Source organism: Sycon ciliatum, chromosome 13 (genome assembly GCF_964019385.1).
Source record: "Sycon ciliatum chromosome 13, ocSycCili1.1, whole genome shotgun sequence".
Classification (NCBI taxonomy): domain Eukaryota; kingdom Metazoa; phylum Porifera; class Calcarea; order Leucosolenida; family Sycettidae; genus Sycon; species Sycon ciliatum.
The window spans coordinates 10,068,965-10,087,787 of record NC_088655.1 but is presented as its reverse complement, the minus strand read 5'-3'; the positions used below and the strand labels follow the sequence as shown (position 1 = coordinate 10,087,787).

The 18,823-nt window shown below is 48.7% G+C and overlaps 1 protein-coding gene across 1 annotated transcript in view; it reads left to right on the top strand.

The window, feature by feature from the left end:
* The window catches only part of LOC135829985 (uncharacterized), a gene marked incomplete in the record, with an annotated part of 44,019 nt that overhangs the window by 12,408 nt on the left and 12,788 nt on the right, over positions 1 to 18,823 (top strand). Inside the window, 4 exon segments of the mRNA XM_065342377.1 lie at positions 1,286 to 1,612; positions 11,424 to 11,726; positions 14,547 to 14,666; positions 16,029 to 16,337. Of these exon segments, the coding sequence (XP_065198449.1) occupies positions 1,286 to 1,612; positions 11,424 to 11,726; positions 14,547 to 14,666; positions 16,029 to 16,337 (1,059 nt within the window).

Sequence of the window (18,823 nt, the reverse complement as noted above, 5' to 3'; positions counted from 1 at the left end):
ACTGGGGCAGCTTTCGCATACCTTAACCCCCCACGCAGTGGGCATGCACATCCACACACACACACGCACGCACACACGCACGCACGCACGCACACACACACACATCATAATACAAAATACAAAAATGCACAATACACCACCCGCCACTGACCGCGGAAGTCCTCGAGTAAGGCAAGCAGATTTTGGGACGGTTCTTGCGTAGTGCGTTCGCAACGGATGACAAAGGCAAGCAGACTTTGCAGGGTTTTTTCTGCCCTGTAGCAATGGTTCTGTCGATTTTGTGAATGTCTTACAGAACATCGGCGAGTTTCCATCATTATCCACCATGCCAAGACATAGGGAATGAGTGATGTCATGCAGATACTGTAGTTCCAAGAATTAGTCGCATTCGATTATAAGCCCCCCCCCCCCCCCCCGTTTTAGGTTTCGAGCCATGATTATTATTTCAATTATAATTCACTTCAGTTGTAAGGCATGCACGATTGTAAGTCGCGCCTACTTGTTGCCCCTGAAGTAGAGTGTAAAAAGGTGTGACGGCGGTAGGCAAGGGGCAATGGTGGCGCAGAAGAGTTGCGGAGACCGGCTGCACTGGTACTGCGGCACGCATGTCAGAGTTTTACAGACCGTAGTTAGAGGTTACTCAATCTGCGGACAGAGCTCAGTGTTTCCTCCTTTGTGAGCTCATCAGCGCCGCACAGAGAAAATGAGGCCGAACCAGATAGCACTGAAAACAAGATTAGAGGTTATGCGAATGATGTCATGGGGTGAGCCAGCGTATCTTCTAACGGGCTCTAAGTCTAAGCATACAACATGAATCAGTACATCTTCTTACGGGCTCTTTAAAAGCATACAACATGAGCCATCAGATCTTCTTACGCGCTCTAAGTATACAACATGAGTCAGGAGATCTTCTTACGCGCTCTAAGCATACAGCATGAGTCAGCAGATCTTCTTACGGGCTCTAAGTATACAACATGAGCCGCTAGTGCAAGTGCAGTGCAGCGCTGTGTCGCGACTTCGCCAGCGCATCTGAACTGATGACGCAATCGCGTGGCCTCTGTACCCACTGGTGGCAGTTAACACCCTGACCTGAGAGGTTCTTTCATGTATTGTGATAACCTGGGGGACGGAAGTGATCTCAATCGGAGCAGGACTATTTTAACGGCACTTCTCTCGGGGTTTGTATTGTGTACGCACAATGTGTCATTGTCACTTATGCTAGCTAGCCCTGCTGGAATGTTCACAATGTCTACTCTGTGTGCTGCCGTCCTTGTTGTCTTTGCAGTCACTGGATACTCGTCCGGCGCAGGCTGTGAACAGGACCGATATCTGATCATCCCCCCTGGGCCCAGCAGTGCTCTTAACCATAGCGTTGGGTTCCGTACAGCCCGAGGGCCGTGCACGAACAGCGGCATGGCACTGCCCTCGGTGTTGGATCAAGCTTGCATGCAGTCGCTCCTGGCACAGATTCGCCTCCACTACAGTGCGGATTTCGCGTTTTGGGTGAACACGTCTCAAGTTGTGAACTCAAGCGGTGTGACTGGCGCTGCTGGGGCTGGCATGGCTGGTATGCCGGGCTCCATTCCTCCACAGCATCAGCTCGTGTGCATCGGTAAGTTGCTGTGATTGCCGCTGCAAGAGAAATCTGCTTTTGTGAACGACGGCTGGCGCGCGCGTGTGCGTGTGTGTGTGTGTGTGTGCGCGCGTGCATGTGTGTATGTGTGCGTGTGTGTGCGTGCATGTGTGTGTGTGTGTGTGTGTGTGTGTGTGCGTGCGTGCGCGTGAGCGTGCAGACGAGTGAGTGGCTGCGTGCGCATGCGAGTGATCGTACGTCTGTGGGTGCCCGTGCATGCGTGCGCGTGCGATGTGAGGAGAGAGGTGCCAGTTATGCCAAGCTTTCAACATGGTTGAAGGTGTGTGTTCTGTTGTCCTGGAGACTTTACATGTGGAAGGAAAGGAGCAGTAAATTTGTGATGCATTTCTAAGATTTTTTCTTTTTTTACTAAGGAGTCAGGCAGGCATAGTGGGATGGTCTAAGACCATGATTGAGAAACAGAGGGTACCAGGTTCAAGTCCTGCTTGGAAGCGGGAGGATTTTTTCCAGCCGTGCTGCGACCCACAGTTAATTGGGAACTCATGGCCTGGCACGAGGGAAACATGGATGCAGTGAATGGGATTTCGGTCTTTGACCACTTTGTGGTGGGTCTGATCTACTCACCTCCCACCGTTTACAGTCCATTTCAAAACTATAGACGCGTGAACTCATACGTATGAGCCATACGTACTGTAGCGCACGACAGCCGTGAGTTTTGCATGAGTGTTTTCTGGTTTTCAGATGTGTTTTTCTTCGTCGCCGCGGGAAATACAAAAGATGCAAAACACGCAAAGTCGCAAATGAAAAGGTGTGAGGAAAATCTCAAAAGAAATGAAAGTCTCAAATGAATCTTCTTCTTGTTTGCATTTTCTGAGTGCCTGACAGTAATGGCTTCCAAGGCCCGTAAGAATCTCAGTGATGCCGAGAAAGATATGATTAGTCGTGTTCATTGTTTCTTCGAACAAGAGCTGGATTTGATTGACGCTTGAGTATCCGAAATCCTCGTCGTCGAACTCACCTTGCAACTGACGTGAGTGAAACCACTGTCACTCGTTGTGTCAGGCGAAGGGAACAGCGAGGCTCAAATCAAATCAAAAAGAGAAAATATAATTATCATCTCTACTGTATTTCACCCAACAAGATCCAAAACATGCAGAAAAGAAGAGAAAAAAGGCAGGAGGCGTGATGGGATTCGAATGCCCCACACTTGTACTGGAAATCACGGATCGAAACCACGAGGCTACCAGGACCCGTACAAAAATGCACCCGCGATGGTCTGGACGCAGCACTGTCTCAGCAGGAACAAAAATCCGAAACAAACTGTGTCATGCAGGTTCTCACACGCAACGGGAAAACTTCGTGGTAGTAAAATAGATTTGGCAAACAACAAAAGACAACCCTTTCTCTTCGAAGAACCGAACCTGCCGAGCCTCATCGAAAACAAACTCTGAAAAAGCCCTACACTAGTACGGGATTCAGCGCAGAGCAAAAAATAATCATGAGTCATTATACAATGCATGCAGTGTAGCTGTAGAATGCAGTAGGTTGGCAGCACGTGACCCGTCGTACCGCAGTACGCGACGGCGTCGCGGCTTAGAAATGAAAGGAAACACTGCGAGAAAAGACAAAACGAAAATACATGTCCCTTTGTCAAAACTTAGAAGAAACAAAAACAAAATGCGACCAAGAATCATTTTGAGAGTCAACGTCAATACTCTTGTGCAGTTGTGCAAATTCTTGTCTTGCACTGTGCAACGCAAGAAACAAACAACCCACGAAATGACTCGTGAACTAACTGTAGGCTAAATCACTACATGTACGCGAAATTGCGTTCCAAAATAAACTGAATTTCTGAGACATTTCATATTTCACATCCTGAGAGAAATATTGAATAAATACTAAATACTTCATAAAAAAACACATGGCCACGATGGCCTTCCCAACATACCCCCCTCCTTGATACATCCGTATCAAAGAATGAGTAAAATGAGAAAAGAGATCGAACTGACTAAAGATGGCGATAAGTCCATCTAAAACGTGCGTACGGACTGTCAGCCTTTCACAACCGGACATAGCCGTACAACTGACCTGGTTACCTGCTTGCCTCCGACCTGGAGCTTAGCGACACGCACTCTGCCGTCAGAACCAGGGTAGACCTCCAACACCCGTCCAAGAGGCCACTTGCCACGGGGGGTATCAGCTGACACAACGAGGACGATGTCACCGACACTGAGATCCGGGTACTCTTTCCACTACTTGGACATCCATGCTGTCACTCCAGAACACGACATTCTCCATTGCGATGGCGAGTGTCTTGGCTACGGGCACACCAAGACGACATCCGATGACTGCTCCCATTAGCTCGAGTCGGGGGATGCTAACAGCTGATAACGGTGCCACTTTGGCTCGAGCCATGACGAATCGACTGGACCTCGTACCATCCTGGTACACATGACAGAGATAAGCGACTGCTCCATATGCATCTTGCGAGGCATCGCAGAATACATGTAGCTTAGTCTCCACCACCTCTTCATCGCGTTGAAGACACCGGTGAACTCGGACATCCTGGAGTGCATCCATGTCGGCACACCACTTTTGCGCCTCCGCTCCTAGCTCTGGCGGCAGAGAGTCGTCCCAGTCAGCACCTGCTAGCCACATCTTCTGGAACAACATCCGACCAACTATGGTGAATGGCAGTACGAATCCGATCGGATCAAACAATGTGGCTAGGTTCTTCAAGAACGCTCTCTTGGTGGCAATGTGTGATGGCGGCTTGACATGAATCAGGAACTCGTCTTCCTCTGCTCGCCACTTAACTCCGAGAGTCTTGGTCGTCGGCAGGATTCCATTAGCGATGTCCACTTCCTTGGCTCGGTCCTCCTCGGGGACTTCGGCGAGCACCTGAACATTGTTGGAAATCCATTTTCGCACATGCATTCCAGCGAGACCCCACAGCGCTGTAAGCTCGTGGTACAGCTGAATCGCTAGCTCTGTTGACTTTGTCGAGTCCATTGAATCGTCCATGTACGTGGACTTCAACACGGTTTCTGCTGCCATAGGAAACTCCTCCTGGTTCCGCCGCGCATGCTCTTGCGAGACCAGTTGACCTAAGAATGGAGATGCATTGATCCCGAACACCACTCTATTGTACTGGTAAACGGCCGGTTGGTCCTCCGTATCTTCTCGCCAAAGATATCGATGGAACTGTCGGTCATCCTCTTCCAACTCGATTTGTAGATACATCTCTGCCACGTCGGCTACCAGTGCGTTTGGGTGTCGCCGAAACCGCAGAAGAACGTCGGTGAGGTCCCGTTGTAGTTTGGGCCCAGTGCTGATGTAGTCATTCAGACACTTGCCTTTCGTCTTTGCTGCTGCATCAAAGACCACACGCACCTTTGTGGATGTAGCCCCAGGTCGTACAACAGCAAAGTGCGGCAGATACCAGCCGTCGCCATCACTTGCGTTGCTGATATTGCTGATATACCCTTGTTCTAAGTGACGGCGAATCACGGTTCGGTATTCCTCAGCGACGTCTGGCTCCTTCGCCAGGCGTCTCTCTGCTGCGATGAGCCGCTTCATTGCAGTTTCTCGACTGTAGTTGTCCGGAGGTGGTCTCTTGATCCACGGCTCCGAAACCTGGTATCTTCCGTTCTTGTAGTTCATTGACTGGACCGTCTGATCGAAAACGGCTTGATCATCTGCACAGAATTCGTACGACTGGGGAAGTTCCTCCACCTCCCACATCCTTCTCACCAGTGCATTCAGGTCGACGTCCTTTCCGAAGTACGTGCGGGTGAAATTTGTCGTCTGTTGCGGTCTGGTGCTCCTGCCAACGCATGTCCACCCGAGTGGCGTTCTGCGTGCGAATGGCTCATGAGCCTCACCATAGACTTCCTCCATGCACCTGTGGAGACTAGCGTGGTCAAGGCCGATCAGCGCCTCTACTCGCTTCTTCTGGCATTGCGGAAACTCGATGCCGTTGAGGTGCGGATACCGTGTCTGATCTACCGACCAATCATGAGGTGTAAGGTCACCGGTGACATTCTTGGCAGTCAGAGCAGAGAACTGTGTGATAAATCTGCCATCCAGACTCTCGATGTGGCAGTCGACTGGCATGGTCTCTAGGGTCTCGATGCGGCCGTTCAGCGTGCTCACTGACACTTCTTGTGTGGGAGCGCTAAGCTCTAGCTGTGCCGCAACGTCGCAATTAAGGTAAGACTGCGTGCTGCCGTCGTCCAGCAGCGCGTTGACCGTGACATTCTTGTCGCCGTGGCGAAGTATGACGGGAACGGTTCGCAGTGCGACAGCTCTAACGCCGACACTACTCATATGTGTGGCCATGGAACTGGTGTCACCCCCCTCCGTGGAGGCGCTAGCCTGGAGCACTGGCTTCTGTGAGGCTCCATTCGAGTCTGTAGTAGTACTAGACTTTCCGTGCAGCAACGCGTTGTGGGTCTCTGTACAACCATCTGCACCACAGGGCTGCGACCTGGGACAGTTATTTCCCAAATGACCAGAGTTAAGGCAACGGTAGCAAAGCTTGAGCGTCCGGGCCTTCTGCCAACGCTCTGCAATTGACAGCTTCCGATACTCTAGGCATTTCCAAACGGGATGGATCTTCGTGCAGATCGGGCAACTGCTGCTGCTCTGGGCCTTCTTGGGCTTGTCAGCGAAGAATGCCTGATGCTTCACTCCACCATGACTGGCCTGGCCCTTCAGCGGGTGACTCTTTGCTGTTTGAGTGGACACTACTGGAGTTGCCGTGGAGATACCTTGGATCGTCTCCTGGGCTCGTACTTGGAACTCGCTTTCCAGCTCCACCCATTGCAGAAGCGCTTCGACAGATTCAGAGGTGCTTGTCTGGTGTATCCACTTCTGGTAGCTCAGCAGAAGAGACACCCCCAGCTTCTGTGTTAGCCGGACATAAAATGTCCCGTTAGCCAACTCCTGTGTCTGACCACTCGCCTTCAAATTCACCACAGCGACATCGAGTAGCTCCGCAAAACGCTCCAACTCCTGGGCGTTTGCAGATCTCATCGCTGGGAACTTCTCAAGGGCTTCTAGATGCACTGCAACTAGACGTCGCTGACCACCGAACTTGCGTTCCAGCCTACGTCGTGCTGCCTCATACGCCTCGGCCGAGTAGCCAAGAGTGTCGATAGACCGTAGTGCATCGCCCGCGAGGTATTTCCGGAGCTGCAATAACTTCAGCCCATCCGGAATGTTAGCACAGCCAATGCACATCTCAAACGCCGCCTTCCACGTCTCATATTGCCGCTTGTCGCCCTTGAACGTTGGAATTGACACTTTCTCTAAATGTCGGTACAATTCGATTCTACCAGAACTACTCGCTTGCACTGGTAGACCACTCGGCGAAGTCATGGCAACTGAAAGACTGCTCGGCTGCACAAGACCATAATCTTCACTGTGTGATGCGTGACCTGGCTGACCAACTGGTATTTGTTGCATGACCGGTTGGGTCGCTGGTGGTGTAGACATTACTCCAGACTGATTCGGCAAGACGTGCGTCGGGAAGTCGGGTGCCGACAAGAAACCCGGTGGTGTTCCAAATGAGAATGGATGTCCAGAATGGGTCGGCGGTGGAACGTACAAATTTCCTGATCCCGGCACAAATGCAGGTGTAGAAGCCGAGAGAGTATGACTTGCAACTGCACGAGGCTGCACAGCTGGAGTTGGTTGCGTCCCACGAGGAGGCTGCACTGCAGGAGTTGGTTGCGTCTGGGCTGACTGCACGAGTATGGTCGTGGCCGACAATGCTCTGGGTGGTACACTGACCCCACTTGAACTACGGTTAGGGGCAGTGATTACGTTTCTTGCCGAAGCTGCCGACGTATATACCGGTGCTTGCTGCATGCCAGACTGAGCAATGCCACTTGGTTGGTTACTCCCTGCAGACTGATGACCAATGTTCAGCGGTGTTGCCATGGTTTTGGCGGTTGCCATGGTTTTGGCGGTTGCCATGGCAACCGGGTGAAGTTTTGACAAGAGCTCCGCCGTAAACGGTAACGTAGGTACACACGACAAAGAGACCGGAAAGGACACCTTGATTGTGCGTGACTTGTCTGTACTCACATTGGTTGCCATGGTTGCACTTGACGACGACACAATTGGCTGGCTGTCACTGACGCTTGTCATGTCAGCGCCAGGCGGTTCGTCCTGTCTATCACGATGGTCACCACTTGGAGTTCCCAGGGGGAGTGCCGATGCATTTGCTCCCAGAGGTGCTCCCGAGGAAATGGCAGGCGGCTGGGTAGTCCCCTCAACAGTCGCACTCTGGCTGACACTGGATACAGACACATTCCCAAAACGACTGAGACTCTTCTCAGCACACATGTTCTGTTTTTCCTCAAGGGCCTTGCTAGGAGAGTGTGGCGGTGTCAACATCCTCCCACTTGCTCTGGGATTCTCCAAGCTCTGCGTCAACATTGCCTTTACTAATCTTATGTTCTTGGCTCTGGTGATGGAAGCTGGCGAACTTTCACCAGTTCTGGCTCGACTTGGCCTCTTGCTTATTTCTGCCAGCACGTCGCTGGTCTTGCTGACAGCATCGCTGTAGTCGACGTTGATGACCTCTATCTCCTCGTGCACTTTTTCTGTGGGTAGTCCTAATTCTGCGTACCGCGTTATCAGTTTTAGACACACATCCACAGCGTTGTGAATACTCTCAGTCACGTCATCCAGCAACCTCCTGATCTCTTTCGAGGTCGCATCCTCTTCGTAGATCCTGCTGAGCAACAAGTTTCGATTTCGTGTGACATGGAACTTGGCCTTGACCTTCGCTTTCTTGCACTCCTCAAGATCCATGTTGTCCAGCGAAAACCCGAAATGCTACTACTCACTACCACACTGCGCTTGGTGAAGGAACCACTGCTTGACAACCATCCTCTGCTACCAATTTGTCATGCAGGTTCTCACACGCAACGGGAAAACTTCGTGGTAGTAAAATAGATTTGGCAAACAACAAAAGACAACCCTTTCTCTTCGAAGAACCGAACCTGCCGAGCCTCATCGAAAACAAACTCTGAAAAAGCCCTACACTAGTACGGGATTCAGCGCAGAGCAAAAAATAATCATGAGTCATTATACAATGCATGCAGTGTAGCTGTGAAAACTGGTGAATAAAGAATGCAGTAGGTTGGCAGCACGTGACCCGTCGTACCGCAGTACGCGACGGCGTCGCGGCTTAGAAATGAAAGGAAACACTGCGAGAAAAGACAAAACGAAAATACATGTCCCTTTGTCAAAACTTAGAAGAAACAAAAACAAAATGCGACCAAGAATCATTTTGAGAGTCAACGTCAATACTCTTGTGCAGTTGTGCAAATTCTTGTCTTGCACTGTGCAACGCAAGAAACAAACAACCCACGAAATGACTCGTGAACTAACTGTAGGCTAAATCACTACATGTACGCGAAATTGCGTTCCAAAATAAACTGAATTTCTGAGACATTTCATATTTCACATCCTGAGAGAAATATTGAATAAATACTAAATACTTCATAAAAAAACACATGGCCACGATGGCCTTCCCAACAAACTGGTCAAACCCTTCAAAACAGAAATTACATGTAAAACCGGAAAACCTGGCCTAAAAATCAACTTCAATTGTAGCGAAAACAAAGTATATAGCCAGAATTGTGAAGCGATGCAGAGACGGAATCTGGAGAAAAAACTAAAAATATTTAAATAAATCCCATCAAATTTGCAAAACACTACGCGTCTATAGTTTTGAAATGGACTGTAGGAGCTGCATCTGCGCCTTGATCCAAGAGGGTGGTGGCGTTCCTGCGGATGCGGAAAACTGGGCCTTTGGCCGAGTCTCACGCGAACCGTGAAATTTTTTCTTCTTTTTCTAAGACTAATGTGGTAATGGGTACTACATTGTATAAGCGGCTAATTTTAGCGCCGGTGATATTTTAGCAACTTTAGCGAAAAGGAGTGTTTTCGCTAAAGTTTTGCCGCGCCAATCGAACTTTTGAATGTACTGTGCAGTATAGGCATCCTTCCTTTTTTTGTGCCCGAAACTCGGATCGCTAAAATATTTCATCGCGAATTGGTCCAGATTGAGAAAACGATAAAAATTGTGCCCGCTAAAGTTAGCCGTTCCACAGTATTTAGGAGAGAACTGTATTTAAAAAGGTGCAGTGGCATAGACAGTGGCGGTGACTGTGGTCTACATGCAGTTATTTTTTAATTCCCGTAGCTATGAAAGAAGACGTTACTTCAGTAACGTCTGGCGCTAGCCAGGGTCCACACAGCTTTAATTTGGTGTTTGTTTGTGTGTTTGTGTGTTTGTGTCATGCCTGGCGCTATCCCGTATCTGTCCCGTACCGTACCGTACCATCAAACACAGCTGGCCACATACAGCTGGCCGCAATATTCAAATAGGGCTTTCAAACGCAAGATCATAACGTGAAGCAACTTGGAAGAATGAGTATGAATGCGAAGTGTATGGGGGAATGCATGTGGGGAGATAGTGCGGGTTCGAATCCCAGGTAATGCCTGAAGAAAAATAGGACTCTAGGAGAATTGAAAAATTTATAACATCCCTTTTCTTTTTTTGCCGTCATCAAGGCGGTAGACGGTGTCGTATTACCCTCGACCGTACCTGTCCCGTACCTGTCCCGTACCTGTCCCGTACCTGTCCCGTACCTATCCCGTACCGTACCGTACATTCAAAGACGGCTGGCCACAATGCATATTCAAATAGGGCTTTCAAATACAAGATCATAACGTGAAGCAACTTGGAAGAATTAGTATGTATGCAAAGTGTATCGGGGGATGCATGCAGGGCGATAGTGCGGGTTCGAATCCCAGGTTATGTCTAAAAACAAAAAGTAGAAACTTATAAGAATTTATAACATCCCTATGCTTTTTTTGTCCAGGTCATCAAGGCAAAAAAGCATAGCGTAGGGCCCTGAGCTTCCAAGCTCTCTCGTTAATTAAAGCGGTATCCGCAAATGCATTTTTTTGCAATACAAGGTGCTATGTGGCGCGATGTGCAAAGCCAAAGTGCGATGCCAACTCGCCAATTACCATTCACAACGGATGCTAGCAATGCGATTTTGTCTTGCTGATGTAGTAGTAGTAGTAATAGTTTTTATTATTTTACTAGAGGAGTCCCAACACGCTACTGCCCTTTTACTGGTTAAATTTAACCATGTGCATGAACAGAGCAAGAGACTGGGCCCGTCTACAGTCAGCTGGAAGAGAATTCCATCTGCCTGCTGGCAGAAAAGAAATGGAACTCACAACGTGCCTCAAAGCGCAAGCATACGGCCTTTGCTGCAAAGAAGGTCCAGATTGAATACGCCATCATGAAACTTTTAGTTAGCCTAGCTCAACTACTGTGGCCAGCTAGTTGTGCCCGTTGTGTGAGCTGCACGACTGGTGCGATTTGTGGAATTTACCGGTTTCGTGGCTGTCCATCCCCATCGCATCGCAAAATGCTTCTGTGAACCCCCCTTTCACAACTAATTTGCCGTGTGAATCATTGGCCGCAGTCAAGCCTCCGCATGCCGCGGAATGGCTACCGAGGTCGGGAATATTTGTGTCCGCATGCTTGTTCAAACTTTCGTGCTCTGTTGTGATTCGTACCTGCTCTGTGCTCTGTGCTCTCTCTCTCTCTCTCTCTCTCTCTCTCTCTCTCTCTCTCTCTCTCTCTCTCTCTCTCTCTCTCTCTCTCTCTCTCTCTCCCTCCCTCTCTGTGCGTGCGTGTGTGTGTGTGTGTGTCTCTCTCTCTCTCTCTCTCTCTCTCTCTCTCTCTCTCTCTCTCTCTCTCTCTCTCTCTCTCTCTCTCTCTCCGCAGCAAGTTTCCGGCAGACGTGCGGCCAGAACATCCTTTCGGTGCCGTTCAACGTCGAGAACATGGTCAAGGTGACCAATGACTCTGCCATCCATTGGTGCAGCCAGCGGCTGCTGCTTCCAAGTGCTGTCAGTGACCAGCAGTGCCTGCTGGACTTCCTTCGCAACCTGGGAAAGGTACTGGGAGAGCAAACTCTGGACATTTGGACCAGTACGGGTGCTGTGTCCTTGTCTGTCAACCCATCTTCAGTGCTGATGTCGAAAAGCGGTGTCACGGCATCCGACAAGTTCTATGCCATATGCTCGGGTAGGTAGAGTTGCTTGTGGATTTGTACAAGTTGGCGGAAGTTCAGCCTGTCATTCAAGAATATAATAAATATGTTGGACCCTGTATGCAGTCAATCCCCTATATGTAGTCAGAGCTCCTATATGTAGTCAACCAGTCAGAATTACCCTGTACGTTGTCACACCAGCTCTATAGTAGTAGTCAGGCAGAGAACCAGACACACACACACACGTACACACGCACCTGGAAAACCCGTTACTGAGAAAATTTGAAAAGTGCCCCACACGAGCTGGGCGCGCGGTGTGGGATGTACGGAATCTGATGTGCATGATGCACAGGATCTGATGTACAGTCGACTCCACTTATAATGAACTCGCATAGTTATAGCGACTTTCGTGAGGTAGCGAGCCGTTGTCCATGTCCCAGTTTGACCCGACAGTGTACAGTCAACTTCGCTTATAACGACACTCGGCGCGGCATCAAAAAGGTGTCCTTGTTCGCGAAGTGTCGTTATACCCGAAGTCTCATTATATGTATTACAGTGGGATGGGACTTTGGTCTGGGCATGGAAATTCCGTCGTTATTCGCGAATTGTCGTTATATCCGCAGTCGTTACCAGCGAAGTTGACTGTAAGTTCATTTCTGTTATGTATCAAACTGCGGCTATAAAGAAACTAATTCTCCTGCACAATGGTGTTCGACATGCCGTTGTTTAAAAAAAAGACGATAGGCTCTTCCGATTACTCTCACTCATCCACGCATACACCACGTACAGAGGCCCAAATATTCGTTCTGGCACCATCGAGAGTCTCAGGAGAGAAGTTAGCGAAGAAGAAACTAGAATGCGTACAATACATTGAATACACGCTGTGGTGCCACCTGCGCCGTCCGCACGCAGCCCCCACACAGTCCGCGCGGACACAGCGCCACACAGAATACAGTCAGACCTCGCTTATCCGGTCCTCCTTTATCCGGATCCCTCGCCATCCGGAAGAAAATTGTTGGTTACCGATTTACAGCATATGCCATGCATACATACACTATGGGCGCTTTCGATTACACGTTTACACAATTCTGGAACTGGTTTTTTTAAATTCTGGAATGACCAGAATGAGCGGATTCGGTCTTGTAAACGAACGACTGGAATTCACAACGCATTTTATTCATGTCATGTCACAAACAAAATTGATGAATCGTAAAAAGAGATCATGTACACCCTCGCGCGCACGTGGACCCAGCATCGCGCACACGCCGGCCAGGGAGGCTCTTTGCGCGCTTGAATCATGACCAGACCGGTAACACACCGACTGTGCAATTCTGGCGCCAGAATTAGAGAAATTCCGCCCTCTCTTCAGAATTGACGGATTCGACGGAATTGGATAAAATCAATTCTATCGACGGAATTTGTGACTTTTTGTGTAATCGAACTGTGCATCAACAATAACTAATTCTACTTCAAAAAAAGAAGTAGAATTGACCGAAATGCGTGTAATCGAAAGCACCCTATGTGTGTTTGATTATCCGGTTCCCTCGCCTTTCCGGATATTTTTGCTGAAAACGGATGCGTGCGGTTAAGCGAGGTCTGACTGTATAAGCACCCAATAGGAACCGACCTAGTAGAGGCCACGGACAACATACGCCCGCACCAAAAAATGCACCCTCTGCCGAGAATGGGATAGAGGAAAAATAAAAGAACGAGAAGACAGACTGGAGAAGGAGACAGGAAGACGAAAGAAATGAAAATTTAATATGAATAGCATAGACAGGCGAATATAAAACAAAACATGCACAGGCGTGACCGTTGGGCAAGTGACGAGTAGGCCAGGAGGGTTGACACCAGCCGGGAGCCCCGCGAAACTGTGCGTCGATGAAGGAACCTTCAAGCAACAGTTTCACAGAGGACCCCGGCTGGCGAGCTGCTCCACCTGTTTATGCCCTATCCTTGTAGGGATCTTTTCCAAAACAGCACCAACCTAGGACACCACTCACCCAAAGGAAACGGCGAACAAAAATGCAAATACAGGAGAAATCATGCAGAGTCAAATTCATGTACACACAGAAGGTAAAGGGTAAAATTAAAAAAAAAAAACACGGTCCGCGTGAGACTCGGCCTTTGGTCGAGTTTTCCGTATCCGCAGGAACACCACCACCCTCTTGGATCAAGGCGCAGATGCAGCTCCTAAGCGGTCGGAGGTGAGTAGATCAGACCCACCACAAAGTGGTCATCAAATTCATCATGACAATGAATGTCAACGAGGGAGACCACGCCAGACTCCACGGTGGGAGGGGAGGGGGGGGGGGGGGGGGGGCGAAGGACCAGCGAGTGCAGCGCGACGCTGCGACGCGCGGCGGGCCCTGCGTCTCCGGCGAGAGAGGCGAGACCGTCGGCGGCGAGGCACTGCTTGGCGCTGGCGCTGCTGGCATCACCGGCTGGGGAGCGACCGGAAACCAAGCCGGACGCAGTTCCTCAGGAAGTGAACGGCAAATTCCCTCCCACGTCGCGATCACTTACAGCACCGTGGCCGACTTGGCGACAGAGCAAAAACTTGGAAAAAATATAACAAATAAAAGAGAAAGACGGAACAAAGCCAACTGTGAGTATCCACAAACGCTACTGGGCTTTCTGGGGCCGAGGATCTGTCCACTTTCTCGGACGGGTTAACGTTACTTGACTGGTCCAAATTTTGATGTGTGTTCGTGCGCATGTGTGCATGTGTGTACATGTGTGTACATGTGTGTACATGTGTGTACATGTGTGTGTGTGTGTGTGTGTGTGTGTGTACTTGCGTGCGCGCGTGTGTGTGTGTGTGTGTGTGTGTGTGTGTGTGTGTGTGTGTACAGAGGTAGATGAGTGTGCTCTCGGTCTACATAAGTGCTCGAACTACAGTGTCTGCAACAACACATTGGCGTCTTACACGTGTGTTTGTAAACCTCTCTACTCCGGAGCTACATGCGAGAATCGTAAGTCATGTCGACTACAGTGGAACCAGTCTGGCCCGACCGCTCAAGGGACCTCGCAAGCGTGGTCGCTCTGTACAGGTGGTCTCATTATCCAGGGTCATTTGACTGGAATTGGCCTCCCTTGGTCCTAGTTGTAGTGATCCTCTGGGACAGGTGGTCGCCTTATCAGAGTGGTCGCCCTGACAGGTTTTTCTGTATCTCGTAATCTGCATGCACAGTAAAACTTGTCAAGGCGACCACTCGGATAAGGTGACCACCTGTTCTAGAAGACCACTGAAACCAGAACCAAGGGATGCTGTTTCCAGTCAAATGACCCCGGATAAGGAGACCACCTGGTAACAGAGACCACATTTTGAAGGTCTCTTGAGCGGTCGTCTTAGACCGGTTTCACTGTACATTCTCACGATGGCCAGTGGCTGATAAAATGCATTGTGCAGGCAGTGCTCTCGCGTCCAGTTGTACGTAGGGTGTAGAAACGTCATTCTCGTGTCTGCGTGAGGGTGCAGCTGAAGACTTCACGTCAGTCGTCCTTGTGACGGTTGAAACGTGTCCGTGTGCCGGGATGATCGAGCACTGCCTGGTGAAATGGGCAGCACACAGACGTGTACTCCCCTTCCTCTGACCCAGGTATGCCATTACCACCAGGTGATTCAACTGTTCTCGTATCTGTGTTGCGGATGCTCGATGCGTTTTAAATAATCCGACAGCAGATGTGATCTATCCTCCAGTCGTATACCGTATTTTCCGGGGTATAAGCCGCACCGGGGTATAAGCCGCACCCCCCTTTTTGAGGCAAAATATTGACTAAAAGTTGGTATTCGGAGTATAAGCTGCACCCACAAACCAAGATTTTTCACACTCATTGACAAATGGCCTTTCTACAAATTTATTATGGTTATGGAGCTAAATACCATGTTAAATCAGATTATGAAAAATAGAGTCCCCGTATATGCGTACCGTATGGTGTAGCCCGCGCACTAAAACTAGTAAAAGTGCCGGGATAGCAACACAGGCGCGAAGCTGAGTCGAATGACATGTCACATGACGTCAGCATGCATACTGATGTATGCTAAGCATTCATTCGCGCAAGCATATTCGGTGTATAAGCCGCAGGGGCGATTTTGGTCCGATTTTTAGCGAAAAAAAGTGCGGCTTATACCCCGGAAAATACAGTAAGTTAGTTTCTCTCCCCGCATAGCTTCTGTTGTGAGACGACTTTTCCCTGCTGACAGTCTCAAGAAAATCGATTACCGGTAGGAAAATTTACTCACCATGGTCCCTGTGTTCTTTGCGTAATGTCCGCTGCACATCGCTGTAATCATGTTGATCTTGATCTTGCATTCTTGTCCATGCAATCCCTAGCCGTGGGCTACGATAGTGGCGATGGATGCATCAAGGGAGAGTATCTGCTGATGCCGCCGCCGCGACCCGGCACTAGCAGCTTGTTTGACTACACGGTAGACTTCGCCACAGCCAATGGTACCTGTAGCCGGGTTGGCCTGACTCTGCCGACGACCGATAACAACACCGAGTGTGCTCAATCCCTACTGGCCGACATCAACGTGCACTACCAACGGACGCTGACGTACTGGAACGCAGGTGGCAACTCGATAAGCCAGACTACTATCCGAGCGTCTATTCCAGCGGCATTACGTAGCATTGTCTGTGTTGGTAAGTACACATCTTCCTCCCCTTTCCTGCTACAGGTGAGCCCCTCGATAGGCCTCCGCAGCCTTTGGTCAATCCTTTTAAATGAAAATCAATGAATCAACTACTCTTTACTGCCATGGTTGGCTCTCACCCTTTATCTCAACTGATTAGCTGGCCATCTGTTGACGTGCCAGGAGATGTCGTCTAAGTTCATAAAGTATACATCGGTTGACAGCAATAAAACTTTAAAAGCCGTGTTCCCAACTGGCGCGTGGACGCGATACGCTTACGGTTCATGCGTGCCCAAACGCGCGCGCTTAGGCTTTCACAAAGAACAGCATTTCGTAAAAGGGCAATAAATAAGGTAAATTGTGCACTCATAACGACAGCAGAAAATGAATAAAGTTAAGTTCCATAACGTTTTCTTGTGACTGTCATCAGTGGAACACCGTCACATAAAAATGTAACAACTAAAACACACACTTATATACATGTAGCTAATATGGTTTCAGGTAAAAAATACAGCAGCCAGCAAGTACAAAAAGCGAAGTTTGCACCTTTGCAATGTGTGAATATAGTGTATGTGAGAAAGGTAGTGGCAGATGAATGTGATACTGTGTGAATGAATGTAATGGTGCGTGTGTATTACATTGCAAAGGTGCAAACTTTGCTTTTTGTACTTGCTGGCTGCTGTATTTCTACCTGAAACCATATTAGCTACATGTATATAAGTGTGTGTTTTAGTTATTACATTTTTATGCGACGGCGTTCCACTGATGACAGTCACAAGAAAACGTTATGGAACTTAACTTTCTTCATTTTTTGCTGTTGTTATGAGTGCACAATTTATCTTATTTATTGCCATTTTACGACTATTGTCTCCTCGACGATTGTTTAAACAGCATTTCGACTCGTATTTAGGGCGTGTGACGCCTTCGAATACTAATTTGTTATCCCCACCAGTGAAAGTCAGTGGCTTGTACACTGGTAAGCGCCTGGTACACGCTGAAAATTCCATGTTTGATTTTCCATCTCGGCGCATTTCCGTACGTATGGCGCCCCAAAAGCCAGCAAAATACGCACAAACGCGTGGTTTCACGCGTACACGCGTCAGTTGTGAACACAGCTTTATTATTAATACCCGTGTCAGGAGATCAGTCATCTCAAGCCCTGTGCCATTCAGCTGTGTGTATTATTAAAGAGCTTCTCTCCATGTAGGCATCATTCTCTCTTTCTCTCTCCCTCCCCCCCCCCCCCCTCTCTCTCTCTCTCCTTTTCTCTATCTCCGTCTGTCCGTCTGTTTGTCTGTCTGGCTGTCTGTCTGGCAAAAGCTTGATATCCGTGCAACAACACCCCAGCACAGCGCCAGCCAAGGGTATTGGTGTTGCGATCCCAATGCATCCCAACACAATAAAAGCAGTTATAGTTACATTAATATTTATCTAAGCACTCACAGCCTCCATTGCAGCCATTTACTGTAAAGCGATAAACATTTCGCGGCGTGCAAATTTTGCGTTTTCATGAACTGGGCTGGTTCATGATGAGAAACTTTTGCGATTGTATCTCTTCAGTTGGACCTTATACTGTCTAAAATCAATGTACAGACCAGTTTGCGGCGATTTATATTCGCGAAATTGGGATGGTCACGAAAATAGCGAAATTTTATCTCTAGTGAAAGTTTCTCACTTTACGGCACACATTACACATTAGGATCCACCGATGCTAACACTCGAAGTACGGTCGTCACCTGGTCACGTACACGTGTATGTCATACCGATTCTTCGCCATGGTCATGCATAACAAAAAGAATGGAAAGGAAAGCCACGCGCGAGCAAAACAAATCTAGAGTGCGAGACTACTCACGGTACATGCACTGAAAAAAACGTAACGAAAAATTCGTCTGAGAACAAAATGCAAAGGCTAGAAACGAAGAAGCCCTTCGAAGCTACTTCGTTGCAAAATGGAGTCATTCGTTAGAAAAGAAGATGGGGAACCAGAATGCGGCTAACACCAGCATGGAATCAGCCACAAAGTAAGAGAGTAAGAAAGTAAGAGAGTAAGAAAGTACGAGAGTACATGTGCATGTAATGCAAAATAAGTAATTAGTTCAACTCGGATGGTGAGCCAATTGAATTATTGTGAAGAAGGAGAAGGACAAAATGTTACGAGTTATGACTAACTGTCCACCAACGTAACCAGATCTTATACAGTCAGCGAGTGCGACAAAATGGCACAAAACTGACAAGGAGTACTGAGACATTCGGCGACCTGACACCTAGCTCCAACGCTTCTCCAAGGCGCAAACCAACAACCTTCGTTGGTGGACAGTTAGTCATAACTCGTAACATTTTGTCCTTCTCCTTTTTCACAATAACAGAATTAGTTATTTCGAATTCATTTTCATGTATTTCATCGCGACATTCGCGACCTCACCTGTCAAGACACCTGAAACTCGCAACATATAAAGTCCTCGAGCACACCACGTACAGTCAACTTCGCCAATAACG